Source organism: Pygocentrus nattereri, chromosome 4 (genome assembly GCF_015220715.1).
Source record: "Pygocentrus nattereri isolate fPygNat1 chromosome 4, fPygNat1.pri, whole genome shotgun sequence".
NCBI lineage: Eukaryota > Metazoa > Chordata > Actinopteri > Characiformes > Serrasalmidae > Pygocentrus > Pygocentrus nattereri.
Window position 1 is genome coordinate 36,973,786 of NC_051214.1, and position 25,173 is coordinate 36,998,958.

General features: G+C 38.4%; 1 protein-coding gene across 1 annotated transcript in view; it reads right to left on the reverse strand.

Annotated features, from left to right (window-relative positions):
* Window positions 1-3,721: 3,721 nt before the first annotated feature.
* The window catches only part of mboat2b (membrane bound O-acyltransferase domain containing 2b), a 56,558-nt gene continuing 35,106 nt past the window's right edge, over window positions 3,722-25,173 (reverse strand). The window contains exons 4-13 of the mRNA XM_017682302.2: window positions 17,747-17,842; window positions 17,530-17,585; window positions 13,617-13,671; window positions 12,159-12,342; window positions 11,206-11,398; window positions 9,739-9,842; window positions 9,573-9,637; window positions 6,574-6,706; window positions 5,087-5,238; window positions 3,722-4,871 (exon numbers count right to left, since the gene is read on the reverse strand). Coding sequence (XP_017537791.1) covers window positions 4,727-4,871; window positions 5,087-5,238; window positions 6,574-6,706; window positions 9,573-9,637; window positions 9,739-9,842; window positions 11,206-11,398; window positions 12,159-12,342; window positions 13,617-13,671; window positions 17,530-17,585; window positions 17,747-17,842 — 1,183 coding nt within the window. The 3' untranslated portion in view covers window positions 3,722-4,726. The remainder of the gene's footprint in view (window positions 4,872-5,086; window positions 5,239-6,573; window positions 6,707-9,572; window positions 9,638-9,738; window positions 9,843-11,205; window positions 11,399-12,158; window positions 12,343-13,616; window positions 13,672-17,529; window positions 17,586-17,746; window positions 17,843-25,173) is intronic.

Genomic DNA, 25,173 nt, shown 5'->3' on the forward strand with positions numbered 1-25,173 from the left:
CCTAAAACCATTATTTCGTCAAAGTGATGTAACTTTAATTAATTGTGGACTCGCGTAGAAGTAAAAATAGCTACAAAAACAACAGAACCCCTCAATTACTGACTTCCTCACAGAACTCCAGGCGGAATTTCACTTCTGAGTGTATTCAGCGTCTGAGTCACTCACATGAAACTGCCTGAAACTGTGTTACTCAACCAGAAGTGTACCAAAACAACTAAATAATATGTGGCACAAGTGCAAGGAAAGAACTGTGGTAGTTGTCAGTGTGTTGCAATAATAAGAATTGGGGCCCTTAGAATGGAAAATGTTTTATTTTGTTAAAATGTCTATCTATCTAGTTATAATGTGCTAAATCATTTACCTGTTTAATCATTTAACTGTTCAAACTGACATCCTTGTTCATACATTATACATCACCCATAACATTAAAACCCCCTCATTGTTACCGCACTCCGTGTCCATTTTTTCAGCTCCGCTTACCATGTAGATGCGCTTTGTAGCTCTTCATTTACAGACTGTTGTCCATCTGTTTCTCTGCATACTTTGTTAGTTCCCTTTTATCTTGTTCTTCAATGGTCACGACCCCCACAGGACCATCTTGATGGTGGATCATTCTCAACACTGCAGTGACTCTGACATAGTAGTGGAATGTTAGTGTGTGTTATGCTGGTCGGAGCGGATCAGACACAGCAGTGCTGCTGGAGGTTTTAAACACTGTAACCACTCACTTGCCTACTCTATTAGACACACCTACTTTGTTGTACCTTGTAGACGTAAAAAGTCAGAAAGAGTAGCTCATCTATTGCTGCACAGTTTGTGTTGGTCATCCTCTAGTCCTTCATCTGTGGTCACAGGATGCTGCCCACAGGATGCTATTGGCTGGATGGTTTTGGTTGGTGTCCAGCAGTGACACTGAGGTGTTTAGAACTCCAGCAGCACTGCTGTGTCTGATCCACTAATACCAGCACAACACACACGAACACACCACCACCACGTCAGAGTCACTGCAGTGCTGAGAATGATCCACCATTCAACACTTGCTCTGTGGTGGTCCTGCTGGGGTCCTGATTAAGATTAAGAGACCCTTATTAGTCCCACAACGGGGAAATTTCACCTCCGCATTTAACCCATCCGTGAAGTGAAACACCACATACACTCTAGTGAGCACACACACTAGGGGGCAGTGAGCACACTTACCTGGAGCGGTGGGCAGCCCAATCCGCAGCGCCCGGGGAGCAGTTGGGGGTTAGGTGTCTTGCTCAAGGACACCTCAGTCATGTGCTGGCGGCTCTGGGGATCAAACCGGCAACCTTCTGGTCACAAGGCTGGTTCCCTAACCTCCAGCCCACAACTGCCCCAGTAATCATTGAAGAACAGGGTAAACAGGGCTAACAAAGCATGCAGAAAAACAGATGGACTACAGTCTGTAATGGTAAAACTACAATGTGTACCTATATGGTAAGCAGAGCTGATAAAATGGACAATGAGTATAGAAACAAGGAGCTGCTTTTAATGTTTTGGCTGATCAGAGTATATTCAAAAAAGAAAATTCAGTATTTTTCATATTTTCTGAGAATAACCCACATTTGAACATAGGAATAGAGCCTAATCAGCTTCCTTTCCTCTCTCTTTTTTTGAGGTAATTTGGGATTAAAATAAAATGCTTAAGCTCCAAAGTGTGGTTTGAGGAAAAGCATGTGTTGTCATCAGAACTGCAGAATGAAATTAAAGGAACTGGGAACTTAAGATAAATAAATGGAAATGGAAAATTAGTAAGTTAGGTCCCTTTCCTCTTAAATATGCTACAGATTATTAACATTTATATTACCATTTAAACATTTAGAAAAAGTTCAGATTTTACTTAAGCACATGGAACTTTAATAAGTTACTGTTCACACCTCCCTACCTACTCATTATTGTAGATCAAAAACTGTGTTTTGTATTATGACCAGCTGTCACATGTTTTCTTGTTAATGTTTTGTGTTACTAGTGATAGTGCTCCAGTGGAATTTGTGCACATGCACTGCATTCGCTAACAGCACAAAGCGATTTATAGTTGGGGAGTAAAGGGCAGGTGTTGAGCCGTTTCACTGTAACAATATTGCTTTGATGAATACAGTAGGAGTTTGTGTAAGACGTTAGGTAACCCCTCTTTATCTCTAAAGACTAGTGATCACATTTTTTTTTTAAACCATGAACACTTGGATGATTCATGTCCACAGCTTCTGGACTTTGACTCAACAGCAGGAACACTGTGCATTGTATTGTAAGATGAACAGAACTGAAAGATCAGTGTTCCAAGCTAATGCTGACAGACATCTCCGTCTATCAGCAATAGGAGTTGATCATTTGGAAAATGAAGATCTACACACAATATAACACACAAAAGATAACAACAGAAAAATAATATGAACAAGAATAGGCCTAGCTATAAAATTTAGATTTATAGTAGACCTAATAATAGGCCTATTGTTATTAATAATAAAATAAATTAAAAAATAAAAATGCAACAGAGAACATAACTGACCATCATAAACTTATGCCACCAATTCTAGCATAATTAGAATAGCACAAATAAGTAAAAGACCATATTCTGACCTACAAAGAACCACTTAAACGTCAGATGTCCCCTTCAGTTGTCATGGTTTAACACTTATCAAGCACTTTATTAGGAACACCTGTACACCTGCTCATTCATGCAATTATCTAATCAGCCAACTGTGTGGCAGCAGTGAAGTGCATAAAATCACGCAGATATTGGCCAGTAGTTTCAGGTAATGTTCATATCAACCTTCAGAATGTGGGGAAAAATGTGATCTAAGTGATTCTAATTATGGCACGACTGTTGGTATTTCTGTAACTGTCAACCAAGAACAGAAAGCTGAGGCTGCCGTGGATACAGACTCACCAAAACCCAACAGCTGAAGACAGGAAAATGTAGTCTCATCTGATGAATCTCAATTTCTGGCACACAGACAGTAGGATCAGAATTATTAGGCACCAACATCCATCCATGGATCCAACCTGCCCTGTGTGAACCAGGCTGGTAGAGGGGGTGAAATGGTGTAGGGAATGTTCAATCAATCATCACTTCAATGCCACATCCTATTTGAGCACTATTACTGACCATGTGCATCCCTTCATGGTCACAACTTATCCATCTTCTAATGGCTACCTACATACCTACCACCATTTCACAATGCAAGTCATATCAGTTTGGTTACTTGATCATGACAATTAGTTCAAATGTGAGAAATGGCTTTACCAGTCACCGGTTCTGAATCCACAGATGAGGCAGCATTAAAGTCCACCTGAAAAATCTGTTGAATTCCATGATGTAATCATGTCAACACAGACCATAAACTCAAAGGAATGTGGAATCCATGTTATGAAGAATCACAGCTGTTTTGAGAGCAAAGGGAAGCCCTACCCAGTATTACTATAGCGTTACTAATAAAGTGCTTTAAAAGTTGGGACAGTATGCGTCATGTATCATGTTTTACCATATATTTATATATATATATTTTTTTCAAATTTGTCTAGTCTTAAATTTCTCCTTTTTTGGAATGTTGCAGCATCACTTTCAGAATGTTTTATAAGACAGCTGATTTCATTAAAATATTGGTCAAAGTGCAAATCACTGCGTTCACAACAATTACCTGTCCTGAGAAACTCTGAAAAAACCCCTAGTTTTAAGAGCATACAGACATGCCACACCAAGTGTAGTTGCAAAAGGTTTTCTTTTAATCACATAATTTACAAAAAACATGAAATCTGAAGTTGGGCATTAAGTGTTTGGGCAAATATTTCAAATCCACAGCCTTTTTCTCAGTTCAGGCTAATTCTGAAATATTATCATTAGAAAGTGTCTTTCTAGAACTAAAAAGAAACTGAAGTTTAGAACGGAATGTGCTGAAAATGCTTTTTAAAGCTTCATGTTGAATCAGCAGAGATGGGTCTGCAGTGTTTATACCATGGGGCAAATCTGAAGATATGCAAACCTCATGCACAAGAGATGTTCACACACACTATACTAAAGATGACATGGACTGAAGAGCCTTGTTACGATGGCACTGCCATGGATTTAAATCTCCAAATGAACTTACAGCATCTTTGAGAAGAAGAGAAGGCTCGCTTTAAGCCTAACTCAAGAGAGTAAAAGATGAATGGGGAAATAATGACTAAATGCACATTGACATATTGGCATGGCGGCAAGCTATTGTCTGTCACTGGATGGTTTTTTTCCCCCACTTTCAAATCATCTACTTTGAATAGGTGTTTTGTTATCATCACAAACATTGAAAGTGTTTAGAAACACCATCATCAGCTTCTTTCTAATGGTCTCCTGCGAGGTAATGCTATATACATACCCAAAACAAAACCTGCATGTTAAAGTAACAATGCCTGTGGTGGCAATGGGGAGCGTAAAGGCAGGTTTGCATAATTCTGTACATCAGAGCTTCACTTGCTGCTCATTGTAACGCTGCCACCAGTCTGATTCAAACCCATCAAACCCTTCCCCTCAAGTCAATGCCAAGTCCTGGTGCCGCCTTTTAGAGCCAAGATTAGTATGACGCCCCACTGGACGAGTCCAGGCAGAGGCTGGATGTTTGGATGTTTGTTTTTGAGTTTTAATCATCTGACTCTCCGCGTGGGTGGCTGCAGAGTAGGAGCGCTGGCCGATCTGAGTGTGTTCCGTGCCGCAGTGGGGGTGCAGGGGCTGGGCTCATGTGGCTTTCTGTTTCTGGCTGTCTGTGGAGTCGGAGCTGGAGGAAAGGCTGTGCTGCTCCTTCAGCCGCAGGTGCCGAGGCTTCACAGGCAAAGCTATGGCCAGCAGTACACAGCCTATGTGTCCAGAAAAGTACCATGACCTGCAAAGGGGGGTGAGAGAGAGAAGCTAAAGAATATGATTTGTATACAGAATATCACCACTTCTTTTACATAATTTCGCTCCCATATGTTTCTAATGTTTAGATTAACACTATTTTACCAGATAACTAATGAAATAAGCAAACCTTGTTTGAAATTGTATATAAAGTAAAGTAAAAACAGTGTATGATTTATGATGTTTTGGTGCATCTTTTACCTGTAGAATTTGAGGGACGGACCCACAGAAAGTAACACAAAGGGCACCACAGTGTAACAGATAGCTATCTGTGTGCTGGCCCACGTGATGATGTCATACACAAATTTGTGCGTTGGTGAACCCAAGAAGTGTGGCCTTACATTGTGCCTCACCTAAAATAAAGCAAGAAAGCAAGAAGAAGAGAAAGGGGAAAGACAAGAAAACAAGAAAAAAAACAGGTAAGAAAGAAAGACATTGGAAATTGTTGGAAATATAATAATAATAATTGGAAATATAATAATAATAATAATAATAATAATAATAATAATAATAATAATAATAATAATAATACACATGTATACACATTATGTACATGGTGCAGTACATGGTGTACATATAACACTCAGCAAGCAGTGAATCAGCCATTTCTCTGAGGTTAACTATTAGGTTCTGCATGGCTCACAGCATTTTAAATCTAGACAGGCAACAATTCATTACCCTCAACTGAACCTTCTCTCCATCTTAGTTAAATCTGAGCTGTGTGGCAGCTGTAAGTGGGTGCTTGAGTGGAAACCTTCAGTCTTTCTCTGCTGCCTAGAAGATTAACTTTCTCTGTGAGAAGGAAAAGCGGTGAACTCCACAACAAGCTACTTTCCATTTGCAGTAACTGTAGTTTGTTATTCAATTACTGCAAAATGAAGAAGCATTCCACATTAGCTGTCAGTTTGAAACACTATACTATACACACTATACTAAAGATGACATGGACTGAAGAGCCTTGTTACGATGGCACTGCCATGGATTTAAATCTCCAAATGAACTTACAGCATCTTTGAGAAGAAGAGAAGGCTCGCTTTAAGCCTAACTCAAGAGAGTAAAAGATGAATGGGGAAATAATGACTAAATGCACATTGACATATTGGCATGGCGGCAAGCTATTGTCTGTCACTGGATGTTTTTTTTTCCCCCACTTTCAAATCATCTACTTTGAATAGGTGTTTTGTTATCATCACAAATATTGAAAGTGTTTAGAAACACCATCATCAGCTTCTTTCTAATGGTCTCCTGCGAGGTAATGCTATATACATACCCAAAACAAAACCTGCATGTTAAAGTAACAATGCCTGTGGTGGCAATGGGGAGCGTAAAGGCAGGTTTGCATAATTCTGTACATCAGAGCTTCACTTGCTGCTCATTGTAACGCTGCCACCAGTCTGATTCAAACCCATCAAACCCTTCCCCTCAAGTCAATGCCAAGTCCTGGTGCCGCCTTTTAGAGCCAAGATTAGTACAGTTATTGCAGTAACTGTAGTTTGTTATTCAATTACTGCAAAATGAAGAAGCATTCCACATTAGCTGTCAGTTTGAAATGTGAAATTTCCTTCTACTTCTCCTTCTTTGGCTCAAGACAAACTCATTTTAATGATGTACTATGAGTCCAAGATCCACAAACGTCAAATCCCTGAACGTCAGCATCCTGAATGTGGTGTGGTGTGGAGGCTCCTCACCGCTCTGGCAGCCAGTGTGACCACAATGCCCGTGAGGAAGGTGAGGTAGTAGCCTGGATAAGCTCCATGCCACATTGCAGAGAGCAGGAAGGTTGCGGCCGTGGGGTTATAAGGACAGCGCTCATAACACACCCTGCGAATGCACACACATGTTACACATCGAGGGAAGCTCCCCCCAGAGCATGTAATAACACCTGAGGGTTTGGGGGGGGGGGGGGTTCTCTATAAAGCCGGACAAGATAAGTAATTATGTGATACACTGATAAAATTTTCCAAAGTTGTAGTTGATCAGCCAAGACATGCTTGGTGTCAGAGGTCTGCTTCTTAAGTTTAGCAGTGTGTATCTGCAATTTTTAAGATCTGAATGGTCTGAAATGCCCTAAGATTGTGTAGAATTAAATCTCTTTACAGGAGAGGGCAAAACTTTTACCTTCAATACAAGTTACCATATTGGAGATATTCTTTAGTCAGCGATGATCAAAATACATGTTTTGTAGAATTACTAAATGACAATAAGCCAAAACATCCTCCACATTAACACACTTCTTATAGGGCACAGCTACTGTTTATTTATAATACTGGAGAAAAACATGTGCCCTGTGCAAATTGTTATGGCACAATTTTTTCCCCAATATGTTAAATTCTGCAAAAAATAGAATTTGTGCAATAAAATTTGCATGCAATGTACTCTCTGTAGAGCATGTGGTAACTTATCTTCCCTTAGAATATCAACAAAATGTGTAATTTGTCTGTGAGTGCATAAATGTCTGCGTGAAACTGTATAATCACCAGGTCAGCATTTTGCAAATTGCATTCCTAAATCATCACATGTGCCTGAAGTGCATCAAATTGTTGAGTAATCTCCGTCAGACTTGCTTATGTGGTTTCTGACACTGTATGATATAGTGAAGCCTGAATTTTGTCTATACTTTTGTCCAATTTAAAAAATAACAGTAGATCATACAACAACAGAGACCACACATACTGGGTGATCCAATCATAAGGGGGGCAGCTCTAAGTACTGGCATATTGGACACACATTGTAATCCAATCACTCAAACCACCTTTGGTGGTCAGAGATGCATATGGCCACAACATCTGTAGCGTCAACACTAAAGTGTCCTTGTCAACAATCACAGAAGAGCGGAAAGTGGCTGCTTTGCATAGTTTCTGCCTTCATCCCCTCTCATTTGTTTGTAAGCCCTTGCACGTGAAACATTTGTAACAGCCCATACATGTAACTATGGGTGTATTGCAGTACCACTGTACATGTCTGTATCTGTCTGGTGCTCCAAATATCTGTATCTGTAGGCGTGTCTCAAAGTGAAAGCTGCAGGCGAGGAAGGAGAGCACTTGCTAGCACTGATATACAAAACCTTTTCAGTGCTCACACACAACTTTACTGATATAGGCAACATGACACACTTAAATCTAATATTTTAAACAATAAAATACGTTTTACATTTTATTACAAATTTACTCCAAAGGCATCTTGTTACTCATTGCTGTTTTCACTAATTTTCCAGCGGTCATGTGCAGTGCCTCAAGGATTGTGGGTGATTTAAGATCTAAAAGGATATAAAAGATGAGTCTTTCAATTTGTCAGAAACGGAGGCCGCATTTCTCGGCCACGTTCTAAAGATTCCACAAAATGAGACAGCCTTCAGTGACGTAACAGCTGAGAAACAGCCTTCCTTAGCTTTAAGACATGGCTTGTATCTGGAAGTGGGTGTGGCCTTACTTTTTTTTTTTTGGCAGTTTTTTTTTGTGTGTCATTTTGTATTGGGTTGTATTTATAGTTGACAAGCATAGTCACTACATGATATATTACATTTAGTTTTTCGCTTTACATTTCAGCAAGTTTAAAAAAGGCTATCAGAATCTTATATGAAGCTGGAATTAAGTGCTGCTGCTAGTCACAGTGGGATCCTACAAGCAGCATTTAATTTAATTATGAAGAGACAGAAAAAAAGAAAAATGTGTATGATTATGGAAAGAGACCTTGACCTTTCAGTGGTTCCTCTGGAACAAAAGAAGTCAATTTAATTATATGGCATATTGGCAGTTTCAAGAACTAAAGTTACCTGGTAGACAGTGCTGCACACATGGGGCATACCTGAAGAATCCAAAGCTTTGAAATGTTCCAATTTGTATGTATGTTTATAACCATTGTATCTGAGGTGGCAAAGTTATCTGACCAGCTGTCAGCCTATTCTAGAGTGCTGATAAAGTACAGTTATGACAATATTAAGTGTAGCATAGTTAAAGAAAGCTACACACCACTGGGGTAACCTTCATAATTTACAGATAATGGTCACAATCACTGGTCGTTGTGTACACAGTTGTGAACTTATGAGCATCGTCAAAATAGCAAAAACTTTACAGAATGCCACCAGAATAATCTTTTCAGAGACCTCACCAGATACGTAACAGCTTAAACAACCATATACAAAACATTTGGACATTTTCATCGCAGATAACACCAGTAAATTCCTACATTGTCTCTCTCTGACAATTAATGACTGGAAGCTTTGCTTTTGTTACCAGAATGCACACATCATTTTTGCTTACAAATTTAAAAGTGTGTATTCATATCTGTATTTGTATCTGTTGAGAACACATTATCGTTTAATGCATTATTCCATATCCAATCACAAGTATTCACATTCAAGAAATATGGAAATCCCAGATGTAAACAGCTGTATGTCTCATTGTCCCCTTGTTACGAGCTCACTTAATGGCAGCTGTGAACAGGGCCATTGTTATAAAAGAGTTTCATGCTGCAGCAGTAATACCATTTGACACCAGTAGATGGCACACAGCCTCACAGAATATTTACTATTCATTACTCTTAGACTCCAGACTCAGCTCTGCATACAATGTGGGTCACGTCTTATGTTAAACATTCACAGCGTTTGTGTAATTACGGAAACAGAATCTTGAAAAAGTAATTACAGCACTCTTAGCGAAGACTCTCTAAAGCCCATCACCACTCTTACCTTTTGAGCCAGAGTGCAGTCTGTATATTCCAGTTATCAAGAAACACCTTAAAACTGGTGGCTAACTGAAACAGGAAAACAGGAACGGTAAGTGACATGTTCACATCTGATTCCTAATTAAAAACATACAAACAAACAAAAAAAAGTTATGGCCACATAGGCTAACCTCAATGTTCATTATCCTCAGGTTGGAGATGAGGTCCCATCGTGGCAATCCATCACTGTCATAGCCATTAAAGCCAAAGCCAGCTGCGTTGTTAATAGCATCAGCTGCGAGGGAAAGGACACAGAGGTCCCAGATTATAAAGGGGAAGTGACGTCACTGTTCGCAGTTTTACAGCATCAAGAATACTTCATTAACAGTGCCCTCGGACCCTTTTCTCAGAGTCAATCACAGTGTTCTTGATCTCATAAATTCACGTACTGCAAGCAAACGAACATATAATTTTCCCACTTGCAATTCCCTCTTTTGTCTGATGAGGGCAGTAAATAACAGGACAAAGGGCGTGCCGGATAAAGTTATGAGTCAGAACTGAATGATTAGGTTTGGTTCATTTGCCCTCCCATTAAGAATAAAAGGCTGTGAAGGAAAAGAAAATGTTACAGAAACTAAGATGCAATTTCTAGTAAATGACATTAAATGAATGGTTTGAAGAAAAAAAAATATCTAATTTACACAATTTTCCTCTTATCCCAGATTTAGTCACAATTAAGTTGTTGTGCTTGTTAGCAATGTTAGCCTTGTAACTCTAGCGCTAAACTAAAGAAGCAAAAACACCAAATATCTTGGCTGACTAACTACATCAAGGGTTAGTGGAAAACTGGGTAAATCTGGGTAAACTTGCCAAACTATTCCTTTAAATACTAAACAACAAAACAGCAACATTAAAGACTGCATTCGTAAGTTTTATTTAAACAGGATTATTTTTACATGGGAAGGTGGTGTAAAGTTATTACTAGTGTTTCTCAACGATTTTAGGCCTGTCTAAATCTGCCATATCAGTAATCTTTAAGGACTGTGCACTGCCACTTCAGAAAGGCTCCAGAGGCTTCTGCCTTCTATAAAACTAACCATATAAATAAACCCATATTATATTAATTCTGCGCAACCTCAATGTTGGTAAATATTACATCTTACCCTGTGGAAATGGAGTTTTTCCTCAGCACTGAGACACTCAAAGAAACATCTAATCATATTCTCTGTGAACCAAATCAAGCCGATATGCTTTGTCCTTCCTTAAGTGTACTCTAAATAAAAACAAGTAAGATGAAAGAAAAAAAGATCTGGTTATATCTGCCAATGCCGGCTGGTGGATGTAAATTCCCAGGCCAATGACAATGCTAATAGGATACTGAATTAAATGCTTTCTTTTGGGTGTAACAGCAATGCATAAACAGAACAGCCACACCCATCTCTGCAATTTATACAGAGATTTCTTATGCAGTGCGAAATGGTAATAAACCTTACAGGTGTCCTGTGGTGAAATTACATTGTCCTACCTCCCTGTGTAAAAATAATCCCATTCAAATTTTACTTGAAAGGAGAAAAGTGCGAAACTCAAAGCAAAAAGTGAAACAGTGCAAGTGCGCTGTAGAGGACAGACAGAGAGTGGGAGAGTGAAGAGAAACGCACCCAGAGTCCAAACAAAGTAGTATTTAGGACGGGTGGTCAGCATGGACAGATACAGGTAGACCACCTGGGCGTAGAAGGGTGTGGTGGCAATGAAGTCATCATCGACATTGCGCTCCACAGGAAAAACTTTGCAGACGGAGAGAAAGACCGACAGAGAGATGAAGCAGGTGGCCAGCTTGCGAAGAACTTCCGTCTGCCAATGACACGAGACAGGAGAACATTCAGCCTTTTCATTCATTGTACAGCATTACAGCATTAAGGCAGCATTAAGGCAGTGTGTAAACAGTCATATCAAACAGCATTTATAAACAGAAAGGCAAATTTATAAACGAAGAAAACAGAAGCCTACTTTTTTTTCTTGTAATAGACAGACAGTAATTGTCAATGCAATAGCCTTTCTAGTTCAATGTAATGGCTCAACCCAATCAACTGTACATTCATAAAATTTTATTTCCTTACTATGGCTATAATTTAATGTCTAGTCAAAACGCATGGAGGCCACAAAGACAATGATTTTCAATTAACATGTAAAGAGTAATTACATGACTCACTATATAAATCATAACTTTGCAAGCATTTAAAAGATAATATAATTTTTAAAAATCTATTTATTTATTTATTTGCACTGTGATATTTCTAATTCATGCTGCTTATCTGGGAGATTTCCCAAAAGGCTGTTGTATTTCCATCAATCCATCAATACAACAAAGAACAAAGTAATTTGGATAACTAGGCTGATCAGTAAATAGGCTTTTTCCCTCTGTTGATGCTGCTATCGTATACACAGCTCCAGAGTACTTAAATTCTCATTAAAAGCTCAAAGTCTCTACTGAATGCAACCACTTAAATATTCAATGAAGATACAATGATAATTGCTCTGAGTTAGGAACTTCACCACAATGTGACTGCAGCTAAATGCTGCGCATAAATTTGGTAAAGCTCCATCCACGTACATTAGGTGAAGGGTCGTTTAGCCTAGTTTTCCCCTGCAGCTTCCCATTCGTCTCCTGCTCTCTGTGACGAAAGGGTTTGCCCTCAATGAAGGCGATGTAATCATTGTAGGAGCAGGTGGGGCCGGCTAGCATGCCCATGAAGTTACAGTTATAGCTGAAGTACTCCAGGAGACTGGGCATCCGCCTGAACACAAAGCCATCAAAGGAGATATCTGTAACTTCACTAGACGGCTAACAACATCAGAAACCCCACATTAAAATAAGATTAAAACAAACAACAATAAACAAACATAAGGTCTGACATTTGTACTGGAGCTATGAAGTTAATGTAGTTAACAAGTCTCTGAAGCTTATAAGCCAAAAATTAGCATCTTGCAAACTGCAGACCTAAATCAGCACTATGGTCCATTTTTATAGGTAAGATTTTGCCAGAAACCACAATGGCAGGTCTATTTCAGATTATTAACAGCTGATTTTGAGGCAAGGATGTGATTATTTAGGTACACAATTTGTACACTGACATTTGTTGGAAATTACATTATAACAAATGTCTTGGCCGAGTGCCTTTGTTTGAGATCTGAAAATTTGATTCTTTGCCAAATTTTTGCTTTAGGAGGAACTTTTACAAGGTTTTATACAACAGTTAGTTTCAACAACACAATCTGGTTGGTTAAGAGGTGTTCTGTTATTTGTTACATCATTCTGTAGCTAACTGTTAATAAGTACCTACTTAAGCACATCCAAAAACAGAAAATATATACATTAGACCAGTGATTCTTAAGAATAGTATGACAGCTGGACTACAAATTCTAAACAGGATTTTTGGTCAGCAACGGTGATGGTGAAACAACTAAACTGGAACTAGCCATACCCTAACACAACTTAATCTGGGAAATAAGGGATGTTAAGACCGGTGCTTTACAGACTGGCAGGAGCAAAATAACAATCTGGAAAATAATGAAAAAGCTGAACTGAACCTGATATTGTGACACTTTAATGGTTCTACTGACAAAGAAAAAGGCTATTCTTTTTGATGAAAGGATCTGCCAATATTAAAGCGTATTTGATGAAATAATTGGGGCTGCTTTGCTTTACTTTCACAGTACAGGCACACAATACTGAACATAATGACATAACACTGCACTAAACACATTACATAGCAGTACATTTCTACAGTACAACAGCAAATCTGTGGCATAAAAGTAAGACATATGTTTTTGTTAATAATGATGGCTGTGATGATCTGTGTGGCTTGCATGTGTGATCAAATATCAGCTGTGATTTTATTTGCAACCACCCTCTCACCCCTGGTGTATAATCTTCAACGTTTTACCATTTACCCATAATAGTATGCCCAATGTATATCAGAAACTCCTCTCACATTGAACACTCTCTACCAGTTAAGATGATCTTATCACTACGATGCGTTTAGGAAACCACAGTCTGCATGTTACACACCGTATAGCCAACAGCTTTTGACTCTGAGTGAGCTGATCTTCCTTCCGGGCCATTCCTGTCAACACAGAGAGAAAAAAAATGATTTATCTTAAAAACTTTACACATATAGCTTAGATATCAATAATTCAAAGTTAACTGGTCCCTCTCCAAGTTATCTGCTGAAAACTTTCCTACAAGACACACTGATGTCTGAGCTCTGTTCACAGGCCACACGTTTAGTGAATGAAAGCTTTGATGAACACGCAATACAATAAGTTGTCAGTGATTCCCAAGTAATGAGCCATGAGCTGCCCCACTGCAGTCAAAGGAAAAAGACCTTGATGACAGAACAGATACAAAATGATGACACACCATCACTGAGGAACATCATCATAACACAGGAGAAGAGGAAGAGAACAGCTGGTGTCAACTGGATTTGAGAATGAAAAGTGAAGGGGCTAAGCATGTGTTCAAAGTCAAAAGGAAGCTTTAATACCAAACCCTAAGGATAAGAAAGTCTTCCCTCAGAAATGAGGCTGCATGCTGCTGCAGTCTCTTCGGCCAGTTAGAAGAGGCTTCCTTTTAACTCTCGCTGCTGAGGCTGATGAATGGAGTTAATTAGAGGAGGATAGCAGCAAGCTGTAAATTACCTGCGTCCAGCAGGCCTCCTCCCCTTACTGAACGAAGAAGGGAGATGACCCAGAGGAAGTGGCTTGAAAAATATTCCATGCTGTTTTATTGCAGTCATTATGCTGATAATGAGATAAGGCACCTAATCAGCTCAAGTTACAGCTACTGCCTAGCACAGGGTGAGTGGCCGAAGGAAGGGAGTGACTATTTTACTCACTCAGTTTTAAGAACTTCAGGAGATCTTGCTTATTTTTGGATAAGCATTTGACCTTGATAAGCATTGTCCTTTACTTATTTACATAAGGCATTTTTCCCCATTAAATCAGCTAAAAAGAATATAACTTATGTCTCTAGTATGAATATAACCTAAGACTTAAAAGGGTAAATGAGCCACTCTGTTAGATATCCTAACAATTAATGCTAATATTTAATGAAAGTTAGTAGTCATTGTTTAGAACTATGCAAATTTATTACACTGGTTAGTTCATATGTTTATACAGTCTTATTTTAATCCTATTTTCAGTCCCACTAACCTTTAAACCATTTTAATCTCATAAAAAAGCAAGCTGATTTGTTTCATTAGAGTAACACTAAGTCAGCGGTTCTCAAACTGGAGGCCCACACAGGGGACGGCTTAAAGATTTCAGAAGGTGTATCTGTACTTAGTCATTTTAGTTTATTAAATATGCTATTGCCATATGTAAAAGGGGTCCTTGCTTAAAAATGGTAGATATTATTATAGTTATTAAATATAACTAAAATAAAACCAACCCATCACAGTTCATGGCCATCCTGCAGTCACTTAACAAGACAGTAATGTGATAGAATAGCACATCATTGGACAGCTCAACACACATTGAGAAGAACATTAACTGCCAAAAGACCCTTTTCTCACTTTCATATTCGATGCGGTGGAAAAGCTTTGTAACATACTAACCAACACATTCACCACACAGAACCATGAGAAATACAGCTCAGTGGCACATCTACAGAATGTTAGCCATCTATCTATACTGCATTTATACATTATGTTACATATTCTGTGTCCTATATACAGACAGCTTTTTACCTTCTTTAAATCTGTACTACTCGCCCATCCAGTGCTAAAGCAGTGCCTGTAGCCTACTTTTAAAGAAGCCCTTGTCAAGCTTGCTCTTTTCTGACAATGTAAATTGCTCCACCAAATGAGGTCTTTTGTGGTAAAGTTAGATAAACACCTAAATAAGGACACAAAAACGCATCCCATACATTCTCATTCATAAAACGCCACCTCTGTTGTAATGTTTTCTCTGCTATGACAACTTTGGATACAGAGGCGTGAAAAGGTATCTACTGGCATTTAACGTTCTCACACTGAGTGATGAGAGGACGAGGTCAATTATGTTCCCTGCCACGGATGACTGTGGCATCGCCAGAGATCAAACTCAATCCCCTGATGACAGGGCTAATGTTCAGATGGTTGTGCCTCCAAACTAAACACTTACAAAATCAAACCTCCTGAGAAATATTCTGAGAAATCTGGGTTAAAAGAAGTCTTCCTTGTGGATTATTAATATCAGTGGTATGAAGCTGTGCAACGTGGGACAGACATGACAAGGGTCATTTCTCATCCTATGAAGCGAAGGAAAAAGAGAGGAGAGGACAGAAGGCCACTCTGCCTGCTTTAATTTCAGCCTTGCTCCATCATCCATCTCCCAGCGCTTTAATTAGCTTCACTGAGCTTTTAGCTGCAGTCGTTCTCAGAACACCTGCACTCTGCATACAGAGCAGCGCCCACTTTTCTAGAGGTGCATGTGAATTAAGTGAATGAGTGAAACAATGACAGTAAAAGAAAGTGAGAGAGATGTGTGTTTTACTACGAGTCAAAAACACAAAACAACAATGTCAAGAACAACACATCCAGTGTCCATTTAAAACAAAATAAGTTTGATCTTTGACACATTTAACACCATGTGTGCATACACTTTTCTCCAAAGGTTTGACTAACTTACCATATTAATAGATATACAGATAACTTTAATTGAGTTTGAATTTACATACTATAAACAAGACACCACAAGGTATCTCTAGGTGTTTAAAGGTAACTAAATAATACAAATATATATAAGGGGGAGCAAGGTGCATCCTCACACTTTGTATTTTGCTGAATATTCTGAAAGGTATTTGAGCTAGATGAATAATTGTTTTATACAAGTGCCCTAAACACCTCTGATACAAACAAAAACACTGTAAAGGTGACATTTAACCCCATAGGGATGTTTACTGTAACAGACTGAGGATCAAATCAAACAAACCAAAGACATTCAATTCAATACACCTTTTCATAATGATGTTTGAGCCAGACCAGTTTACCAGCATAAATACATAAAAATCTATTAATCTGAATAAATGAGATTCATGAAGGAGGCTGTGTCAAATGTTACAAATGAATGTTTGACCATAACGTAGAGGAGCAAATAGCACATCAACTAAAGAGAATATATTTCATTCATATGATATCTATAGCATGCTTTAGATGTGCATAATAAACATCCAGACATAATAGAGGCTGAATTTGTATGGAGGGTATGGACATCACTATTTTTCGAGGGTTAGTGGAAATACGTGGTAAAAGTAACCCAGTATGTGGAGGCTGTACTTTAGTCTGACTAGCTCTAGTCACTTCATAATAGAGCTGTATTACAACCACCAAGAGCGAGATCAAGGAGATAATATAGAAATCATACAGGTGTGGAGAAATGTACTTTTATAGAAAAACCTCAGGCTGAATCATGAGCCATCTGTCTGATGGCTGTGAAAATTTGCAGATGTTGCTGTGGGAATACGAGAAGGTGACCAAAGCACAGTTTACATAAACCTGAGTAAAAATACATTTAACCCTGAGTTGTGCTCTTCCATAACGTACTTGTCTATTAATGTAAATTTCTAAGCAGTGTATTTACTACAACTTCATCCTTGACATTACAGAGCTTTCTTAATCATTATGGACTCTTCTACAGCTCTGCTCATCATTTTGGTCACATCTAACATTCCAGCAGTTTTCACAGTTTCTTACTAAATAGTTGAAGTTTATGGCATTGCCATAAATTGGACTTTCGACTGTAGTGAAGCACAGATGAAGTAGGTCTTGTAGTAATATGGAATATGAAAAAACACATGCACAAATGAAAATGGAACCATAAATCAGATTATATGACTTGTGGGACCTTTTTTTTTACAAATGATCCACCCTGGAACATTTTCTTTTTGGCATCAGTACAGAACTCCACAATGTAGAAAACACCTGCCGCAAAACAACACTCACCGTCATGAATCTCAAAGGCCATACTGGTGATCTTCTGTGTGATGACCATCATGGGTCTAGCAGAAGAAGAGGAAGCAGAGCAATAGAAAGAAAAATGAGATTAGTTACTGGAACGAATGTGCTCTCATATAAACAACCTGACCCACTGAGACAATCTGGCTGCCTTAATTAACAACATATTTCAAACAATTTCACACATACACAAGCACTGTCTTACCCTGTGAAGTCAGCTGAGTACATGCCGTAGTCGAAGACATACACCCGCGTGATCTGGCAGAAGCTGAGGTAAGCCAGGGCAAAAACCAAACAGTATCTGAAACAAAGTTGATAAATGTTAAAGTCAAAGTCAGAGAACACCCTTCGGTTATTTAATATCCAGTCAAAATGGCCATTAAATAAAAAAGCACAAAATGCATTTAACAGCATTTCAAATTGCACATACACTGCAACAACTTATATTATTAAAGCTTCCATTATTCTCAAAGAGAATAAAGAGATTTGCTCTCAGTTTTTCACAGAAATCAGCAAAACTACTAAGTTCACTCAAATTAATTGATGTTGAGGTTTGGACTCTGGGGCGGTCAGTCCATTGTTCTGAGAACAGCAGCAATGTCTTTAATTTGCAAATTTTTTTGTCTCCTTTTCTCAGTAACGTCTTGACAGCTCCTCATCCTTTCATATTGTTGTCTTCTCACAGTGGACAGAAACATGCAGATTATTTCAGGTCTGGAGAAAGAGTGGAGCTTGGTTTTCTCAAAGATGAAAGCTCCTGTTTATCTAAAATGACAGTTTTGTTCGTCTAGCACTGTCTCTACACTCAAATTTTGGAGCTCCAACTTAAACGTATTTTACTTTGACATTCTCCTTCCTTATGCAATTGAATTATTTTATATTTAATTTCCTCAGAAATATCTCCTGAAAGATGAATAGCTAGTACTCAATGGCCAATTTGACTGGAAAATAAATAAAGGAAAGGGTGGTCTGTGACTTTTGCTCAGTTATCTATTGCACTATATACCTTTAAAGTATATGGCTTAAGAACAATTTATACACTTATATAGGGGACTGGATGGCATTTTAAGATGAATATCAGAGGCATAACCATCGCTATTCTTGTGATGGTAACCACATGTCCATAAGACTGCAGCAAAACGGCCTCCTCTACAGTGAGCCATCTCTTAAAAACACCCTTCATGGTCAAGTGAAACAGCATTACTTTTACGTAGAAAGCAATTAGCACAGCTTCAATAAAACACGATTAATGAAGGTTATTAAATGTAATCGCATTGGTCATTTTTACAGAATTATGGATGGTTTTATAAGGAACTGCAGTAACAATTACTTGCCCTATTAAAATACATCAATTATCTTCTATTCTCTTATGGTGAAAACAGTCAGTCAGGAGCAGTACATGTATGATTCAGTGTAACTCTCCAGCGTTTAGTACTGCTTTTCATGACCGTTACTGAAACTCAAATGCATATACATGTCTACCTCTACGTAATTGAGATTTTGCTTTCAAAAGAGGTTTAACATTCAGAATTTTGAACAGGTTTAAGGTCACTTCATTCTGCCCACACATACATACATTTGTAGTATTTTTAATAGTTTGAATATGGGATAAAAATGTGTGTGTGTGTGTGTGTGTGTGTGTGTGTGTGTGTGTGTGTGTGTGTGTGTGTGTTCAACTATTTAATTTTGTTGAACCCCTCCCCACCAAAAAAAAAAAACAAAACAAAAAACAAAACGAGTCGAAACAAAAAAAAAAAAAACGATTGCACCACATTATTAAAGGGCGCCTTTTTAGGTCCACTACCAATGTGTGGCTTCATGCTCCAACAAAAAAAAGGCATTTTTAAATATTTCATAATTTTCAGAATTAAACGGGACCTGTTCTGATTTGTTGCCCTGTAGTGTGACTCTTTTAAAAAGCACTCTGAGCTGAAACACTCTTTATAAGTATAAAGTAGGTGGAGCCAAAGTGTAGTAGGCTGAATAGGTGTGTATTTGTATGTGTTAGTTTTTGTGATATCACAGAAACAATGATTTCGAAATGGGCTGTTTTCCCAGCTCTGTTTCCACATATGGACTGGTGAAAGGACAGTGTGTTTTGAAACTTTAGCAATGTTTATATATTACAGTATGTTTATAGAACACTTTTTTATTTTAAAAAGTTAAGGGAAATTAAGTTTTCCACAGCCTCTTTCATTTCAACGGTTTTTATTTCACATACTTTCATAGTTTACACTTTTAGTTCAGATGCAGGGTTTTATGGTGTGCATGTCAGCATAATGGCAAAAGTGTCCTGTCATTTCCAACCTGGTTAGTTTCTATTAGATAAAACAATTTAACCCAGTTCATTAGGGCAGCATTTAACATTGGAAACTCAATGTTATGTAGTAACTCTGCAAAGTACCACTTCAGTCTCTTATTAGGTTTAAATGTTTGTTTTTTGTTTCACCAAAGTTCTGCAAAATTTATCCATTCATTATCACAGTGGCTCTGAACAAATGCATTTGTGGGCGGAGCCTGTACAAAACCATAAAACCATAGGCCGATGATGTGTGTAGAGTAATGAATGCAAAATATATATATATATATATATATATATATATATATAATTAATGTTCTAAGCAGCTTAGCAAGGACTGATGGTCTCCATGGTAATGGAAGGGTGATGGATTTACAGAAACTGGACCACTGTGTGTGTGTGTGTGTGTGTGTGTGTGTGTGTGTGTGTGTAGATAAGGATAGGCCACTGTTTTCAATAAAGATCAGCAGCATCCTTCTCCTCCTACACAGACACAGAGAGCCAAATGCAGTTAGTGTTATTATCATTCAGGTGTTTCATTATCACCTGCTCTCAGTGGGACATGGCTGCTTATGGCTGCAGATTGCCAGCCTTCTATTTTTATCAGTGCCATGACATTGCAGTGTGAAGTGGACCCTGGCCAAAAGACATCTGTGTTCCTACCAGGCTATAGCTTATATAGACTTCTCTGTACATAGCACTCCACACGTTTAGCTATCTAAGAATTAGTAAGGGTAGCAGCTGCTATAAGAACTAGCACTGTTTATTCTTATTTACCTTTTACAAATTACTTGACATTTGTACACAGTCTATGTAAGCAAAGAATCCTACCTGGAGTTTTACTCACACATATCTACTAGATTTTGTGCTAAAGCAAACTTTACTTTATGGTGCCACTTACTAAACAGGCACCCGGATTCTTTAGCACTCTAAACCAAATAATTCAGTAAAACAACGTACTAGTTACTTTGTTACTTAGTGTGCACTGTGCACTTTGTTATTTAGTGTACACTGAGGATTCTGTGCACACTGTTACAGAAAAGCCACAGCCTTTGACGTACTGCATGTAGACCCCAAACAACCAGGAAGCACTGAGTGAAATTAAACAGGGATTTTACAAAATCTCATGGTTTCCAAAACTAACTGACATGGAATTCAAGTTCAGACCATCCCACGAGCCAAAAATCTGTTTTGAAACAAAGTCAAAATAATGTATCATTTTCTTAAAATGATGACTTATGTCAAATTAATAAGTAAGGACTAATTTTTTATTTATTTTCTTTTACTTTGTCAAAATCAAGTCAAAATCTTAAGAAAATAAATTATTGTGTTGACAATGTCACGAATTGACAAAAAAAACTGGGCATATGTTGATAAGGAAGATGTCTGTACGGAGTTTGCAAAGGATTTTCTTGGTAGATAAAGTGCATAAAGAGTTGGTAGACCGTTGGAAATTAGCACCTCTTTTAGTAAATCTCCCACACAGACACACAGAGTTCTGTGCAACTTCTGTGCATCTTAAGGCAGAAAACTTCATAAAAATGACTGTAAACAAATCATTACTTGGTCTAGGATTTAATAACTTAATAAAAAATTATATTTTTGTTCTCAAAGTGTTAGACATATTAAGCAAAACACTAATATCTCCTGGTATGAAGTGTATAATCAATATATTATCATTGTATAAAACAACAAAATTATTATTCCATCCATCCATCCATCCATCCATCCATCCATCCATCCATCCATCCATCCATTTTCTAAGCCGCTTCTCCGTCAGGGTCGCGGTGGGGTGCTGGAGCCTATCCCAGGAAGGCAGGATACACCCTGGACAGGTCGCCAGTCCATCGCAGGGCAGACAGACACAGACAGTCACTCACACACTCACACCTAGGGGCAATTTAGCATGTCCAATCGGCTTGACTGCATCTCTTTAGACTGTGGGAGGAAACCAGAGAGCCCGGAGGAAACCCACGCAGACACGGGGAGAACATGCAAACTCCACACAGAGAGGACCCTGGTCGCCCGGCCGGGGAATCGAACCCAGGCCCTCCTTGCTGTGAGGCGACAGCGCTACCCACCACGCCACCGTGCCGCCCCAAAAATTATTATTGTGATCATTAATTCCAAACTTCAGAATAGTACGGAACATATGTCTGTCCTTGCTTAAGGCCCTAATATCATTAAATCCACCTCTGGGTGTAAGACACGTTCACCTCTACCCTCCAGGGTGACGCAGGAACATTGGCTTTGCTACATATTCAATCACTGTCCCTCAGGAGAGAGAGGTGAAGAAGAGAGCGTGTAGAAAACAATATATTTTGCGGACAAACTGACTTCTCCCTCCTGTCTTTTCGTTTTCTCAAACAGGTTCATGCTGCTGATGACGCATGCATCACAGATCCCCGGGGCCTGCAGCTGTGAGTGAAGACTTTAATGAGACGACTTCTGTGTGGTCAGCAATTTCCATTCAGCAGTGGAAGTGCGTGAAACGGTCATTGACCTTGGCTCACTTTTCTTAGGTACTGATTACTCATTGTGGAGGTTTAATACCCAGTAGCTCATTGCACATGCCTACACTGCTAATGAGATGTTAAACACTTCTATTTTTTCTTTCAGAGCCCTTTAAATAAGACGAACATTGATCCTCTGTTCAGGCCATCTTTTGTCCTGGCTTTCACTCTATCATTCACAAATTTAAAATGCTAAAAAGCAGAAAACCTTTACCAAGTTTGTGCAATGCTACATTTAATTAACCTAAAGTTTTTGGTAAAACATTTATTCACAAGTTCTGGGTATAAATCAGGTCAGTTTATGGTAAAAACTCCAAAGTACTGTCTAATTATTTTAGTAAAATAGGTGAAAGTACAAAGAAAGTCTCACTAAACTGCAATGAAATTTCCAACCCGGCTCACCAAATGGTCCACATTTTTGCTCCAACCTAACTAACAACATATAGGGATGTAAATGTAAAAATTGGGCCCTGAAGACCAGGTTGGTAATCACTGACCTAACGTATTCTAAATATTATACTGATAAGGGTCATATTAAAATATCTTATAAATGGATAGTTTAATGTAAATCACAAAAACAGTTCCATGTATGAGGAAGTCATAAGGGTTTCAAATGCAGTACAAAGACACCAAGACAAATAGGTAGGACTGGTTACATTCCGTTTTACCCCAAAATAATTACAATTTTGGAGTTTGTCTCTCTTCACACTTACCTGGTTGATATCTAGCAGCTGTTGGAATTTAGGATCCATCATGTTACTGAAAATAATTACCTAGTACTTTGGAGTCTGCATCCCATACTATTTTGGTTAATACCTGGAACTTAAGAAACCTTTACCAAGCTTTTATCATGTAACTTGATTAGCATCAACATGAACATAGTCACTCGCATTGTTACGGGCCACAAACAGAGCTTTATATGTCAGGATGAGTTGGAGCTGCAGTCGGGCCTGATATTTTGGTCCCAGCCCAAATATATTCAGAGAACATTCTTTCCGCCTACCATCAGGTGACCGAATACAATTCAACTAATGGTGTAGTCAGATCCTGGCAAATGTTTTAAGCTCTATCAGCAGGTTCTCAATAACAGGCTTCAGAAGCTTACTGAGCTGCTGTTTCACATGTGAGGATTCAGTTTTGGGCATCTGTCAGCAGGAGACAGTAATGAACTGAAGCTTTGCACTAGAAGCTACCACACTGCTCCAGACTTGTCCACATTGGCTCCAGCTCTGTATTAGCACACCTGCTCTTACTCATGGGCTGATTAGAACTACCATATATACTATTTGGGCTTGATCAGTTTTACTAGAGAAGGTTCTATATTATAACATGCAAGAGACCTGACTAGCCCATCTGTATGGGATAAAATGACCACAAACTACATTCTACTTCCCTCACATTTTAAAATTTTAATACATCTACGCAAGTATATTTGTGAAAGGAATTGGATTTATTCAGTTACATTTTAGACATTAATATTCAGCTACTGATTCCCTTTTTGTCTTTAATTTCATCATAATACACAGGTGAGAGAACAGCACCTAACAAACTGTAGTTTCTGTGTTTAAAGATGTTGGGTGTACTAAGAAGTTCCACTGTTGTTACTCAGCACAAAGGTAGTTTTTTAACCAGGGACTTTTGCTCAAGTTTTTTTGGAAAGATACTTTAACTTTAACTCAAACCATTATTTAGCATGGGTTTAGCCTACCTTCCCACCTCTGGAGGCCTGTGTATTTTAGTATGTTTTGTTATTACTTTCTAATAGGTCAAACAGGACTACTATTACAGAGTTCACTCAAGTATAGAAGGCCTTACCATTATTAGTCATGTTGTAAAAAACTGCATACATTGAAGATTTGTACTTAACTAAAGTCCCAGGTCTTGTTATCAACAATACATTCCCAGACAAAACTAATCTAGCTCAAACAGGACTGTGGTCTGCTTTCAGTTGTTCAGTTATGTCCAGTTTCACTTGAGTGATTATCACTATTTAGCCATAAGTTCCTGTTGCTAAGTTTACTCAAGTTCTTCTTTATTCTGTATCTGTGGCCTTGTTTGCTTGCTCCTCGTCCCCTACGTTACAATATCAATAAGATTTCATTTTCATTAAAACAGGAAGAGAGGACTGACGCTCAGTGGCTGAAGAGAAAGCTGTCCCTATTCTAATTATCACAGTCAGTTTTCAGCTGCTTCATGTTGCCAGATTAGCTAAGGGACAGAGATGGTCCACATTTTTCCTTCATTCTCATGTGCTGTGAGATAGTTTTGAGCAAAACTATGGACCATCTGGGGGGGCCTGAGGACTGGGTTGGGAAACACTTTTATGGCATCATTCCAAAGAGCACTATTTGGCACCCTTACTTTGGAGAGTCTATGGGTCATTCCATGAAGATTCCATGAAGCCACTTTAAAACATTCAGCGTTTTGTATTAGCAAATTTCTGTTTCTAATAAGTGCCGTCCAAGGCTAAATATATGAAATCACTGTTCATCCTTAACATAGTGTATGTTTTTTTCTATGCTTTGTGGGTTTTTTTTTTGTTTTTGGACAGCCATGAAATTCCACTTTAAATATTACTAAATAAAGGTCATTAAGGCATTGCCATATTGAAATGTGTATCAGTTTCCACATCAACAGTACAAATATTTATTGAACAACAAAAAAAAATGTGGTTATTATTTCTAAATTAATTTAGAATTGTATCTGTGTCCATTAGTTTTCCTTTCCCTGTAAATTTATTTAGCCATAAAACACAGCTCTCTTGCAATATGTGGCAAGATGAGTAAATTCCATCAATCAAGTGTTCAGCGGAGCAGGGCT